Source organism: Alligator sinensis, unplaced genomic scaffold, assembly GCF_000455745.1.
Source record: "Alligator sinensis unplaced genomic scaffold, ASM45574v1 scaffold359_1, whole genome shotgun sequence".
NCBI classification, from domain to species: Eukaryota; Metazoa; Chordata; order Crocodylia; family Alligatoridae; genus Alligator; species Alligator sinensis.
Window position 1 is genome coordinate 325,669 of NW_005842577.1, and position 13,379 is coordinate 339,047.

The 13,379-nt window shown below is 42.4% G+C and overlaps 1 protein-coding gene across 1 annotated transcript in view; it reads right to left on the reverse strand.

Annotated features, from left to right (window-relative positions):
• Positions 1-13,379, reverse strand: part of TMPRSS7 (transmembrane serine protease 7) — a 47,359-nt gene that overhangs the window by 29,166 nt on the left and 4,814 nt on the right. The window contains exons 3-7 of the mRNA XM_025214259.1: positions 12,732-12,862; positions 9,343-9,410; positions 7,222-7,415; positions 6,294-6,332; positions 4,024-4,252 (exon numbers count right to left, since the gene is read on the reverse strand). Of these exons, the coding sequence (XP_025070044.1) occupies positions 4,024-4,252; positions 6,294-6,332; positions 7,222-7,415; positions 9,343-9,410; positions 12,732-12,862 (661 nt within the window). The remainder of the gene's footprint in view (positions 1-4,023; positions 4,253-6,293; positions 6,333-7,221; positions 7,416-9,342; positions 9,411-12,731; positions 12,863-13,379) is intronic.

The window sequence follows — 13,379 nt, forward strand, 5'->3', positions numbered from 1 at the left end:
TGGCTGGTGCCCTGGCCAAATGGGGCCAGGAGGACATGCTTTGACAGTTCAAAGCAGGCCACCACATCTGAAACATCTTCTGGGTGATAACTGCCCAGATGGCCAGGCAGGGGGGCACACATGGCAGTAGTGCTGCACAAAGGCCAACCCTGCAAACACCATCTACTGGCAGCTGACCCAGAGGGGCAGATGCCTCATCTAGGTCTGGCAGGTGCGCAGCAGAGCACCGGCAGGCAGCAGCCCCCGCTGCCAGACTCCTGCAGTGGGTAGAGGGTGCAGGGAACTCTCAGGGCTGCTTCAGCAGTCCAGCTGGCACAAGGGGTAGTGTCCCCAGGTACCAATTGGCTGGGCCCCAGAAGCTCCTGAGAGTAAGTAGCTTTGAAGCTACTTGCCGGGGCAACTTTTTGTATTGATGGGGCCAGGACAGGGCAGCTTTTTATACTGCTGGGGACAGCACAGGTGCTGGCCCCGGGCTCTAGGTCCCCCTGGCTGCAGATCTAGGGGGAGCGAGGAAGGGTTATTTTGCCCCAAGTGGCACAATTTGCTCCACAACAAAGTGCATGTCTGAGCACGTGCGCTGAGGAAAAAAGCCCCAGCTCAAATTTGCACCACTTTTGAGCTGCTGCAAGTGCATGTGCTTGCATGTATGGATGCACCCAGAGAGCCAGACAAACCAAGGGCACTCCACTAACACCTTGGGCCCATGGAGTGGCAGGGAATTTAAGTAAATGGTCCCAGATGATCTCAGGGAGTAGAACATGTTCCACACTACAGATGAATGCAAAACCTCTAGTAGTCCTCAACAATCTGAGCTGGCATAAATTCCTTCCTGACCCTGTATCTGGTTCTCAGTTTGCCTCTGGGCATCTGAGTATGGCAATAGCCAGGCTTTTCTCAGCACTGCTAGAAGCATTCTCTTGTTTCTCAAATATGCAGTCATATCCCCTTTCTTGTCTTCATGCTCCTAGGCTAAACAAACCACATGTTTTTAATCTGATCTTCCAAATGCCCCTCATTTCCCTCCTCTGCATCCATTCCAGTTTAAATTAATGTTTTATTTGATCCAGATTACCAGAACCATCCACAATATTCAAAACAATGTCTTACCAATGCCTTTTAACCAAAAGGCACTATAGCTTCACTGTCTCTACTAAAAATAAAGTTAGCTAGTACAATGTTGAATCACATTTGCATTCTGGGGTTGTCATATTGGTACCTTTGGTATCTTACAATCAACACTATATCCTGATCTCACTTCTTTTCCTCTACAACTTCCAAACTGTGAGCCTGTGGATAACAAAAATTCTTCATATTAATCTCCAAAGATAAGTAAGTATCTGCACTTTGCACAATTTATTCCATTTCTGTTATTCTTGTCTACAATATTCCCTCTAATTGTTCTGGTCCTCTTTAGTATTGGTGATTCCTCACAATGTACCCTCCACGAATTTTGGAAGTGCACACCCAATTATTTTGTTAATAAGAATTGAGTGCACAATGCACGAATCACTTCTGGTTAATAGTAGAATATTTCTTTTGTCCATCCCTGACTCATTTGACCTATAGTTCCTAGTTATATCTATGCTCTCTCCATGACCTGTTCTTACAGAGAGTTTCAGCTCTCACCTCCACAGTACATTTATTTCTCCTAGTCTGTTGCTTCACAGACCCAAGTGTAGATCTGAAAGGGCTCATCTCATGTCAGGTAGTAACAGAGTGGTGACTGGAACCATTTCCCAAATGCACATGCAATACTCTGATTTCCTAAACATTCCCAGCCAGGTTCATTTATTCAATATTCACTTCCTCTATCATTCTTTCGCTCATCACACCCACATCTTTACACACCACCCTCTGATGTCCAATAGTATTTGACCATTCTATCAAATGGCTTAAAAATGGATGTTGTCTTCAGAACTTTTTCACAATAGTTCTTCACCTTCTTCAATCCTCCTTTCTCCCAGATGTTCACTCAGTGCAGCTGAGGGAATGGCAAAAATGCTTGTGATAACTTGTTAATACCCTTTAGGTGTTCTCTAGCAAGTTTAAGGACTTTGGCTCCCTGTGAGATTTCAACTAAAAAAGATTAGATTGGCTCAAACTTTCACAAAGTAAAATTCTCTTCTTCCCAGATCAAATGCCATAATTGAAATTAAATTTTGTGTTACTGGATTAAAAGGGAATAACAATAGCAATAACAGGATGCTTAGTAGTTTAGTAACAATAACAGTAACAAGATGCTTTTAATTAGAGATAGACCAAAAAATGTTGATGCAACAAGACCATGATGAAAATAATGTGCTTTTGTCGCCTTTCTGAGATGAAAAATAAAAATTCATTAACCATTCTCAAGAAGAGGGACTGACTATCTCAAGGAAGAAATGCTGGGTCACGAATTTTCACAAATGAAGTTTTGGCAAAAGTTAATAATGCTGTTGAGCTGTTTACATACTGGGCTAATTATCTCAATCAAGTTTCCAGTGGATAGTTGCAAATGTTCTCAAATAAATATCACATCTATTAGCACCTTTGTTTACATTCCCTAGATAGGAAAAAGGATTTAATGTGCTGCAAGCTTCTGGTCTTCTTCCTCCTCCCTTTAAAAGGTGCTCCTTACAGATCAGTTGAGTCATTAAGGGAAGTGATAGCTCAGGTGATGCTGCCACTGACTCCATTACACCTGCACTCTGGATTTATTATTTGTTTTTGCAGCTGTACTTAGAAGACCTTTTCAGGTCTCAGGAACCCAGCGTGCTAGGTGTGCTTGGAACATAAAGCAAAAACACAGTCCTTGCTGCCCCCAAAATTGCCTTGGCCTATTGTTTCATCTACTCTCTCCACAATAAAATTCAGCACTCAAAATTTTAAACAACCAGCAGGAGAATTTTTTAGAATAAAAAAAATGATCATTGTTTTTCATACAAGGAACTGCCATACAAACTAAGCTAGTCAAGAGAAACAGACTGACTGGTTTAAGAACTGCATGAAACTATTGATTATCATCAGGAATACTGGTTTTCCATTTCCCATGGAAAAACAGAAAACCACAGATTTTCCCTTTTTATCAGAGAAAACATGGATTTCTCCTTTTAGCAGAGAAACCAGTGGATTCTCTGCTTTTGCAAACAGTTCTGCAGGCTGGTTGACTTCCAGCCTGCAAGAGCTGTTTGCAAACAGGGCAGAAAACCCCCAGGCCTGCCTGGAGGGGGAGGGGGAGGGCGGGGGCTGAGGTGCTCAGTCAGCCACAGCTCCACTCAGCTCAGCTTCACTCTTCACTCCTGGAGCCTGAGGTAAGTGGGGCTTGCAGAGGGCTGGGGTGGGGGGTGGGGGGGTCATGGCAGTGCTGGCTGGGGCAGGAGCTGGCCCTGCCCCCACCAGAGCAGGCAGCAGCAATGGGGGAGCCAGCTTCATGCTGCTTCTGCTGCAGCTGCCTGCTGTTGGGGGCAGGGAGCTGCAGACTTGGGTCCCTGGCCCCATAGCCCTGCAGCTGTGGGCTCCCACCAGCAGGGCTGGGGGGCAGGGGCTGTGGGTGGAGGCAAGAGGTATGAGTAGGGCAAGGGGCTGTCATGGGGACAATAAGGGGCACCAGCACAGTTGGGATGGCTTTGGGGGTGAGTGAGGGACACCAGCAAGGCTGGGAGGTCATTGAGGGATGAGTGAGGGGCACCAGCAGGGCTAGGGGGGGACTGCAGGGGTCTTTTAATTTTAATAATGGATTTTGGGTTTTTAAATCAGAGAATTTGTGGTTTTTTGTCAGAGAAAACCAGGATCCCTGATTATCATACATTTTGCTTTTGCGCATTTTCTGTGCTTCGGCATCTAGTTGAATAATCACCATTTTTCAAAGGAGGAATTCAGTTCTTTCATTCACAGTCCACCATTTTCTAGAGATCATCAAGTGTATTAAAAAGTAGCTATTACATGACACAAGATTTACCAAGTCCCAGGGAAAACAGAATTAAAAAAATAAGGTGATAAAGAACTTAAAGAATCAAAGATTTCTTGTTTAAAATATATACATACCGGTACAATATCTTACTTTTGATTGGCATCAGAGAGTCATAAATGGTCAGCGAGTCTGTGATACAGTTATCCGCTTCAATCTGAATAGATGCTATTGAGAGACGGATTAGATGGCCAACTAATGCAATCAGTTTGAAATAACAGATCATCATCCCTGAGGTAGCAGTGATATCCAAGGGAAAGTGCTGGTGCAGGTGATCTGCATACAGGTCATATATGCAACTTGAACCTGTGGAAATATAACATGGTCAGTATGATTTATTCATAAGTCTTTGGTCAAAGAAAGCTTGAGCCACAAGAAAATTTTAATAAAACAAAATTGTGATGAATATATAATGGGATGAATCAACAGCTGCAAGGGTAGGTCCAATAGAAGTACAGCTGTTTTGTAAAGGTGCTTCTTGCACATTAAATATGAAGTAGGCCAGAATTCCAAGATAAAAAACAACAAGGTTTAAATGCCATCCTTCTAAAGAGATCACCCTGTTCCAGGAGAGAAGTTAATAAGATTTCTTGTCTCTATGTCCATTAAGTTTTTCTCTTCTAAAAAAGTCAATCTGGTTACATATTGTTCTCTTAAATGCAAAAATTTAAGTCAGGGTTTTGTGAAACACTTGTACTATAAGATCCACCTGCATAAAGCTTGTCTTATTTCAGATTTGGGTTTTTTTAATTAAAATTTGAAACTCCCTCATCAAAAATTACTACTAGAAAGTAAAAATCTGATTTTAATGAAGCAGAGTCAATTTATGGTTTTGTGGTCAACTATGTCAACTCTTTAGTTCTAATTTCCATTCAAGCAGCCTTTGGATATTCAATTTGATTTTATCTCTAATCTAAACAAAGTTCCTTAAAAGGAGAAAAGGAAAATAAGTTAAATCAAGACAGACGTAAATAAAATATTCACAAGAGTGTCTTCAGCATTAAAAGGGTAATCTTACATTATAAGTTATTATCCCCTTGAAATATCAATGAAATTATCACTAGAGTATTAATTATCTAGACAAGTGAAAGAGTGAAGCCGGGAGTGAAGCAGCCAGTAAACCAGTAGTGAATCAAAACAGGTGAAGGCAGCTATTTATAAGACTCACTTGGAACATATGTTCTTGAAAACAAATGCCATGTATTTTCAGGGGTAATGAATAATGGTCATATGCCATCCAATTTGCCATAGTCTCAGTTAACAGCTTAAATTATTCGTGCATCTCTTACTAAGAGCCACAAAAAAGTGTTTGATTAACAGTTATACACATTTTCCCCCAATACTAGAAGAAAACTAGAAGAATGAATTGACTACAATAACTATGTGGGCCATATTATTAGGGAGGAAGAGAGGGTCCTGAGAGGTAGCTAGAAACCGTGGCCCAATACAGGCACCCACACTCCTGTTTAGGATCTTGCTCTTGGTGTCTGAATTGCAGCCAGGAACGCAACAGTGTGGCATCACCACAGGTTTTCTCAGACTCTACTGCAAGTCTCTTCAGAGTTTGACTGGCACAATCTAGTACCAATGACCAACTGTACTCAAATGCATACTGATTATATGTTGTGGACAAAGATAAGAACATGGCATCTCATTTTTTTTCTGTTAGTGATTCGGTTCCTAAGAGAGCCTGAATGCAAGTTTTTGCATTGTGTGCTCCTCATATTCCCCATTTTCCCTTCCTCCTCTAAACACCACACACACAACTAAATCAACAGAAATACCTCATAGGTTCACACAATTTGACACCACCCTGGAAATGGACTACCAAGAAACACACGTATTTCATTGGATCAGTCCCACAAGCAGTTTCCTCACATATTTAAAAAGCCTATAAGAACTACTCTAAAAAATGTCCAGTGTTGTTATAGCTTACAAAGCTAAGCAGCAAGCTAATTCTGGCAAGGCTTGGCTGATTTATGAGTAATAGTGTGAGATTGAGTTCAGATCTGAAATACTGTCAATAAATAAACTCAGTACAATTCAGCTGTTTTGAGTCATTTTGGTTTTCGTTTTCGGTCAGATACTACACCAAGGAAATTGTTGATGGAAAGGAGCGGAGGAGACGAGACCATTTACCAACTAAAACGGCCCCAGCAATATCCTCAGAGAAAGGGTGCATATGTTTTGCCACACACAAGACTCCGGTTGACTCCAACACCTACAAACCAAGGCTGAAATTGAGTCTTCTAGTATACAACAGACAGTTGTAAACACACAGGAGAAAACAGCACGTAGTGAAACTATCCCCCACCCCATAACCAAAACAGATGCTCACGAAAGGTACCTGTTCCAGTTGCTGAAGAATAATCTGATCGAAGCCCAGCTGCATAGGTAAAAAAATTGAAGTGAGCCTTCTCATTTTACAATTAAATCAACATCCAGAATTTAAATGTACCCAAACACATGTTACTTCAGTAATAAACACACTTTTTGCAAACCAAAGCAGCTGCAAAATGGATAGCTGCCCTGGGCCACCTGCCAATTTATGTCAGTTCAGCAAGCAGCCTTGGACTAGGTGTTTCCCCAAGTAACTCAGGCCTTAAGGCAGAAGAGACTGTATATTTTCAGTGACACTTGAATGAGGACCTGAGATGTACAGAAAGAGGCACCCAGGAGAGATATTGTTTGGCGCAAGACTATGGTGTACTACCTCAGGTTTCTGCTAGGGCCAGCTGCTTGTAAGCAGTTTGTTATCACCTTTCTTCAAGAGAACAGAATTTGTGTACTCTTCCGAATAAAGAGATTACCCCAAGAAAATATCTAATTTGGCTGCACCCATATTGGATGCAGTTAGGGAATCTGCTCTGAACACTGAAATAGGTCATTGGAGAGGCAACTCCACAGCTTGCTTTTCAATCTCTGTATCCAAGTAATTTTTATGTTAAATTAAGGATGCTACATTTTGACGTCTGGGGAAGCCTTAACACTGTAAGTTTGTCATCCTTGAAGAAATAGTCTAATCAAAACTAGGCTTGGATAGAAGTGGTGAAGTTGACTCCAAAAATAGATATAATTAGGAGCCTTTGGGGTTCATTGTCTGAGTTCTTTTCTCTCCTTAACTTTGCTTCAGCATAGTTTTCTGCATCTTAATACATATTCATTTGGAGATAGAGGACTGGAAATAATAAATATTTATAGTAGTTGCTCTTCTAGGTCAAAAGACTTCTGATTAAATTATTGCATGAAGGTTATAGACACACTCAAATACTGACCGCTCAGAACAATGGAATCCATGTCCACTGCAAGACCTTGAAGACTCCCCACAGAAGTCCGGTTGACAATACTCGTCTGAATAGAGTCCTTTAAAATGGCAGCTACACAGTCTTCACAGAATACTTGGCCTTTTGCTGGTGGTACCACAAATACTATCCAGAAATGAACAAGAAGGCCTCCATTGTTGTTGTTACTGAAATAAGTATTAAAATAGATTCTGACACATTGTGATGTTTCTCAGGATTGTTACTCTTAATGTAGGCTTCTGGCTAGTGATTCAGATGAATAAGATTCCTATTTTTTTACACGTCTTTATTCTTTTGACTCACTGAGCATATTTTCCTTCTTCAAAAACACTACTTAAGACCCTCAACCAAGAAACTAATTTTCAGAGGGCTGGCATATTTTTACTAGGTCTAGTGAAAATTTTAATCGACTTGAGTTGGAGCTGGAATGTACCCTAAAGGGAGGGAATGGAAATGATTATCTCTGTGCCCTTAAACAACCCATCTCCATCATCCTGCAGCAACTTCCAAAAGTATTTAATTGAATCTTAGGGCCTCAACACTCTCATCAACCCATCATCTCCCTGGTCCACTGTGTGGTCATTAAGGCCTGGTCCCCACCTGAAAGCCATATTAGCATAACTATGTAGGGTAGAGATACAATTTAAACAATATAATTATACCTGTACAGCCACGGTAATATAGATGCAGCTATACTGTTATCAAGTTGCATAACACAACTATACTTCTTTGTCCTTCTCCTTCCCCTGGCTGCAGAGGACAGGAATAGGAGCAATAACCTCAGACTGCTGCAGAGAAAATTTAGGTTGGAGATTAGAAAGAACATTCTCACTGAAAGGGTGGTCAAAAAGTTGTGGAATCTCCTTGGAAATTTTCAGAAGCCGATTAGATAGGCAGCTGGCTGAGATGGTTTAGTCAGGGATGATCTGGACTTGAGAAGGGGGCTGGATTAGATGACTTAATGGGGTGCATCCAGATGAGTGTTCATGTGCAGTTTGTCATGCTGCAGACCCATCTACAGTGCTAATTTGCAGCGTGCGGGGCTTTTTTGACACAGGGAAATCCCAGGGTTAAAAAAAAAACCCACAGCAGAAAAAAGCAGGGCAGTGCATGAAACCAGGGCCTGGCGGCCAGAGGCAAACTCCAGTTGCCATTTGGCTCCGTGCACCTGGGTCACCACCACTAGAGCCCTAGAGGGTGCCAGGGCCCCAAGTAAGACTGCTGGGGCAGGCTGGTGCTGGTCCCAGCCTTTAATACCCTGCCCAGGCAACTTGCTGCACATCAAAGCATGCAGGCACAGGCGTTCCCCGAGGACAAGTACCAGCAGCACAACTATGCGCCACTGCTATATACCCCCAGGAAAATGCATATGCATATTCGTCTGGATGTGCCCATGATGTCCCTTCAGCCCTACTTCCCTATAATCCTACAGATATAAAGTACTTTTATGAGTATAACTGTGTCCATATTGGAGTACTGTACAACTTTAAGTATATTGTAGTAAAAATTAAGTTGTTCAACTTTTGTTTTACTAAAAGAGCTACCAAACTCCAATAGGGCACTATTTCAATACAGTGAAAGACTTGGTTCAATTTGATTTAATCTAGTTTCTAGCAGTTATGCATGAAACTAAAACAGACCCAGTGCAAACAGATAAAATAATGTATGCATAGCCTTTTATCCTGATTCACAAAATCAGCCTCATGAGTTGCAACATCCCCAGTATTTCAGCTTATAATTGTTTCCCTTGCCTCCCAAATAAGGCCCAGTCCATCAGCCCTTATCTACAAAGAACTTTGCACTGCTAAAATTAAACCTGTCTAGTTAAATGGAAACAAACACCTGTACACAGCCACAGCCATCCTGAAGAGTTCAGCTTATCCCTAACTTCCTTTAATCATCTTTAAGGGTCTGCAAAGTTTCAGTGGTCTAAGTAAAGGTCCAATTAAAAAAAAAGATCTAGTTAGAAAAGCAACTGCATATAATGGACCAAAATGCCAGGAAGAAGTCATGTAAAACTAAGTTTGCTTGGTGTACTTACTCCTGTATTCAGGGTCAACAAAACCAGAGAACAATTTCACCACTGAGCTTTACCTGACATCTGAAACAATGGACTGCTTATAGAACTTGGAGAAGGCAGATGTTGTATAAACCAAGTTCATCTGAAAGAGATCAAAGTATTATTTCTTTGGGTCATTCAGGATCCATAGCTCTCAGAAAGATCTTGAGGAGATGGGCATATCCCACTTTTCTGTACACACATTTAACAATTTGTGGTGATGATATAATTGCAAATTCCCTGTGATTTAGCAGTTTTTAGCAAAGCATTTTCATCACTAATACTTGCTTCCTTTATGTCTGTCAAACAAAAACGGTCTCCACCTTTCAAGCAGGCCCCTGGCAGACGTGCATTTAAAGGTGAGTTGAGATCTGAAGTATGACACCGCCAGTTGTGCTTCTTGGCATGCCATACATTCATGCAGGAGGTGTGATTGTGAAATCAAGCATCAGATCCCATCACACCATATTGCAGGTGCAGGGGGAGCCAGAGATCCTGGACTCCCTCAGCACAGAGAAGTAGCAAGCTCCCGCTGCTGGGAGCCAGGGTCAGCTGATCAGGCCCCAGCTACGGGGGCCTACCATGCGGCTAGGGGCTGAGGTCAACTGATGGCACTCCCAACTGCGTGGGTGAAGCAAAACTCTTGACTCCAACTGTGCCCCAAAGGCTGAGAGCCCACAAGCTACCACTGCTCCCAGTGGAAAGGGCATATCAGAGTCAAGGGTTCCAGTGCACTCCTATAGTTGGAAGCTACAGCCGATAACAGCCCTCAGCTTCAGGGGCGCATGGCAGCTCTTGGCTCTGACAGCCCCCACAAAGCTAGGAGTGGCAATCAGCTGGTCGGCACACACAGCCTTGGGAGTACATGCAAGTCAAGGGCTCTTATATGCTCTGGAAGCTCAGCCTGGCCACATGTTCAATTAATGACATGATAGGGACCAGCCATAAAGTTCTTATACATATTTTGTGTAATTATTTTGTGACTTCTCTGTTTTATCATGACATTAAGTGCATTAACTTGTGGCCGGGTACTACTTAAGACATGATTAACTGGTTAATCACATCTTAAGTGTAACGTGTGCCAGGGGCTTGTGACAGATTTCACACTGGTAACTAACCTGTCTTGTTCTGAACAGATTTCCAATCCTTTTACAGAAAAACGCTTTGCCACTTGGATAAAGTCTGCAATTCATATGAGCATTAAGTAGGATGATGCTTCAGGTAAGAATATTCCAATACAGCAGCTACAACTTGGAATGGCAGCTGGATTGTTTGAAGAAGTATTTTGCACTTTGCCACTAGAGGGCATATGCCTTAAGAGAGCAGAGGCAAGTTAAAAACTGTAGTCACAATTAAATTCAATACAGCTGCAGCAGTGGCTAGTAGCTGAGGTCTGCCTCCTCCTTTGTAAAGATCAGGCTAATTAAGAGCATGCAAGTCAAAGGGCATTGTTTGTGCTCATTACCTCTCCACAGTAGGCTTAAAAGTAATTGAAGATTGTTTTGTTTTTTATTGGGGCATCAAGAAGTCAACCTTAAAGGGCTCCCCCATTTCACTGCAACTCCTGTGACTGCCATACACCTATTTGGAAGCTTTTATAGATTCATAGATGCTAGGGTCAGAAGGGGCCTCAGTAGATCATCGAGTCCGACCCCCTGCCTTGGGCAGAAAAGAGCGCTGGGGTTGATGACCTCAGCCAGGTGCATGTCTTGTAAGAGCAGGTTAGACAAACATTCGGATGAGATGGTTTAGACTGCGATGATCCTGTTTTGGGGGTAGGATTGGATGATCTCCTGATGCCCCTACTTTTTCTATGATTTTCCATATTTTTGAGAGACCTTTGAGACAGCAATTAACAAAGGGGTGTCATATCAAAAGCACTGCAAGAAATAAGGAGACAAAAGAGTTTCCCTTCTCTAATTCCCTTTCTAATACCTATACAGCTGGGGATTTTTTTTTCCTACTGAATAGAGAAGTCAACTGAAAATGCAGGTTTGGTCATTTGTGAATTCACCCAATAGTTTCAACTAAAAACAAAACAAAACAAAACCACTTGGAGCTAGAATTGAATCTTCAGCCAAATACAGGACAAGTATTTGAATCTAGGTTTCCCATGTCTCAGGAAGGTAACCTCTAAATCCATTGTATCCTTAGGTGGCTCTTACACCACCCCTCCGGTTGGAGCTGTTTCACTTGTGTACAGTAATGACCAACACTAAGCATTTGGAGAATACCACCACTCTTCAGGCAGGCAAGTATCAGAAGGAAACTAAACATATCTAGCCCAGCTATTAAGCTGAAAGCAAACATTGTCTTCTAATTAATATTTCAACTTAAGGTTAAGTGTCAGCCAGTTTCTCAAGTGTTACCTTAAAAATGGCTTTGTAGGGTTCTTTGCTGGTTTCTCATTATGATCTGATGAAGTGAGCTTCATCCCATGAAAGCTTCTACTATATGCACACACAGACCCCTGGCAGATGTTCATTTAAAGGTGTAATGGGATCTTGGCCACAACCCCAACAATAACACCTCCTTCCATGTATATGTGCATAGCAGGAGGTGTGATTGTGCCATCAGATCCCAATGTCTCCCTATTGCCTGTGCGGGAGCCTGGGGGGAGCCTGGGATCATGATGGAGCTCCAATGTGCTCCTGAGGTTAGGAGCATCAATCAGCTGACTGGCACATCCAGACATGAGTGTACCAGAAAGATAGGCTCCAATGCATACCCAAGCTGGGTGCACCCGTCAGCTGACTGGCACTTCCTGCCATGAGAGTGCACCGGAGAAAAGGCCTCCGATTCACTCCAGCAGCTGGGAGTGCCCATCAGCTGATAGGTGCTAGCCAAATCAGCAATTTAATATGCGATAGGAAACAGCTACAAAGTTATTACACATTTTGTGTAAGAATTTTGTGGCTTATTCTTTTTTATTGTGCCATTAATTACAAGAATGTGTGGCAACATTACCAAAGACATGATTAACTGGTTAATCATGTCCTAAGTGTAACATCTGTCAGGGGCCATGCATAGATGCACGCATGCACGCACGCATGCACGCACGTACGTGCACACACACACACACACACACACACACACACACACACACACACACTTTGGTTAGTTTATAAAGTGCAAATCTACTCTGTGTTCTTTTTACCTTCCAAGCCAAAAAAGTTCACTAGAGGCCCTAGGATTGCAAGAAAGGTTTGTGAGCTTGTACAAACTTGTCCTGCCTTTAGTTTGCCAGAAAAGACTGAAAGCAACCAATTCTAGCCTGCTTCCGGTTAGCAAAACTATTTGCAGCTTTCTATGGAGAGCTACCATCACTGCAAGAGAGAGGTTTTCCTTAATGCCACCTTATATCACCACCATAACCTTTCCAGTTTTGAACTGTTTGCCAGTTGAACAACATGCTGCCTCTTACCACTTGCTGCACGTTCTGTGCCACCGACAGGAATTCTCTTGATTCCTTCCGCCTGTGTTCTGGGAGAAACTCTATGTTGGCAACACGAAATAATCCAACAAAATACAAAGCATCTTCACCTCCTGGCTGAACTGTAAAAAAAAAAAAAAAAAAAAGGAAGGTTGATCCCCCTTCACTTAAACAGCAACAAAAAATGATAACTGATAAAGTTCCAGTCCAAAATCAGTTATTTATTTCCACAACAGGAATAACCCTCCTGTGGGACCTCATAGAGAAATAAGGCTGGAAGGGACCTCCAGAGATCAATTAGTCCAACCCCCTGCCTGAGGGAAGATCATCCCTCTCCAAACTATCCCATACAACCATAATTTTAATGCTACATAAGACTACCCTCAAATTTGACACAAGACCTAACAACCTAACCTGCCACAGGTAAAGCAAGGGGACCATGGCAGCCAATGCCCTGCTTCCATATTGTTTCATGAAGCAAGCTATGCTTTATAAAGAACATTTTATGCAATGAGCTCAGTGCACTCTAAAGAACTGTGACCAAGCAAGCCTCAAGGCCCCTGTAACACACAAAATTTCATAGACAAGGAGCCCAAGGCACAGAGCCAAGATCATCTCACTGCAAGTGGCAAATGTAAT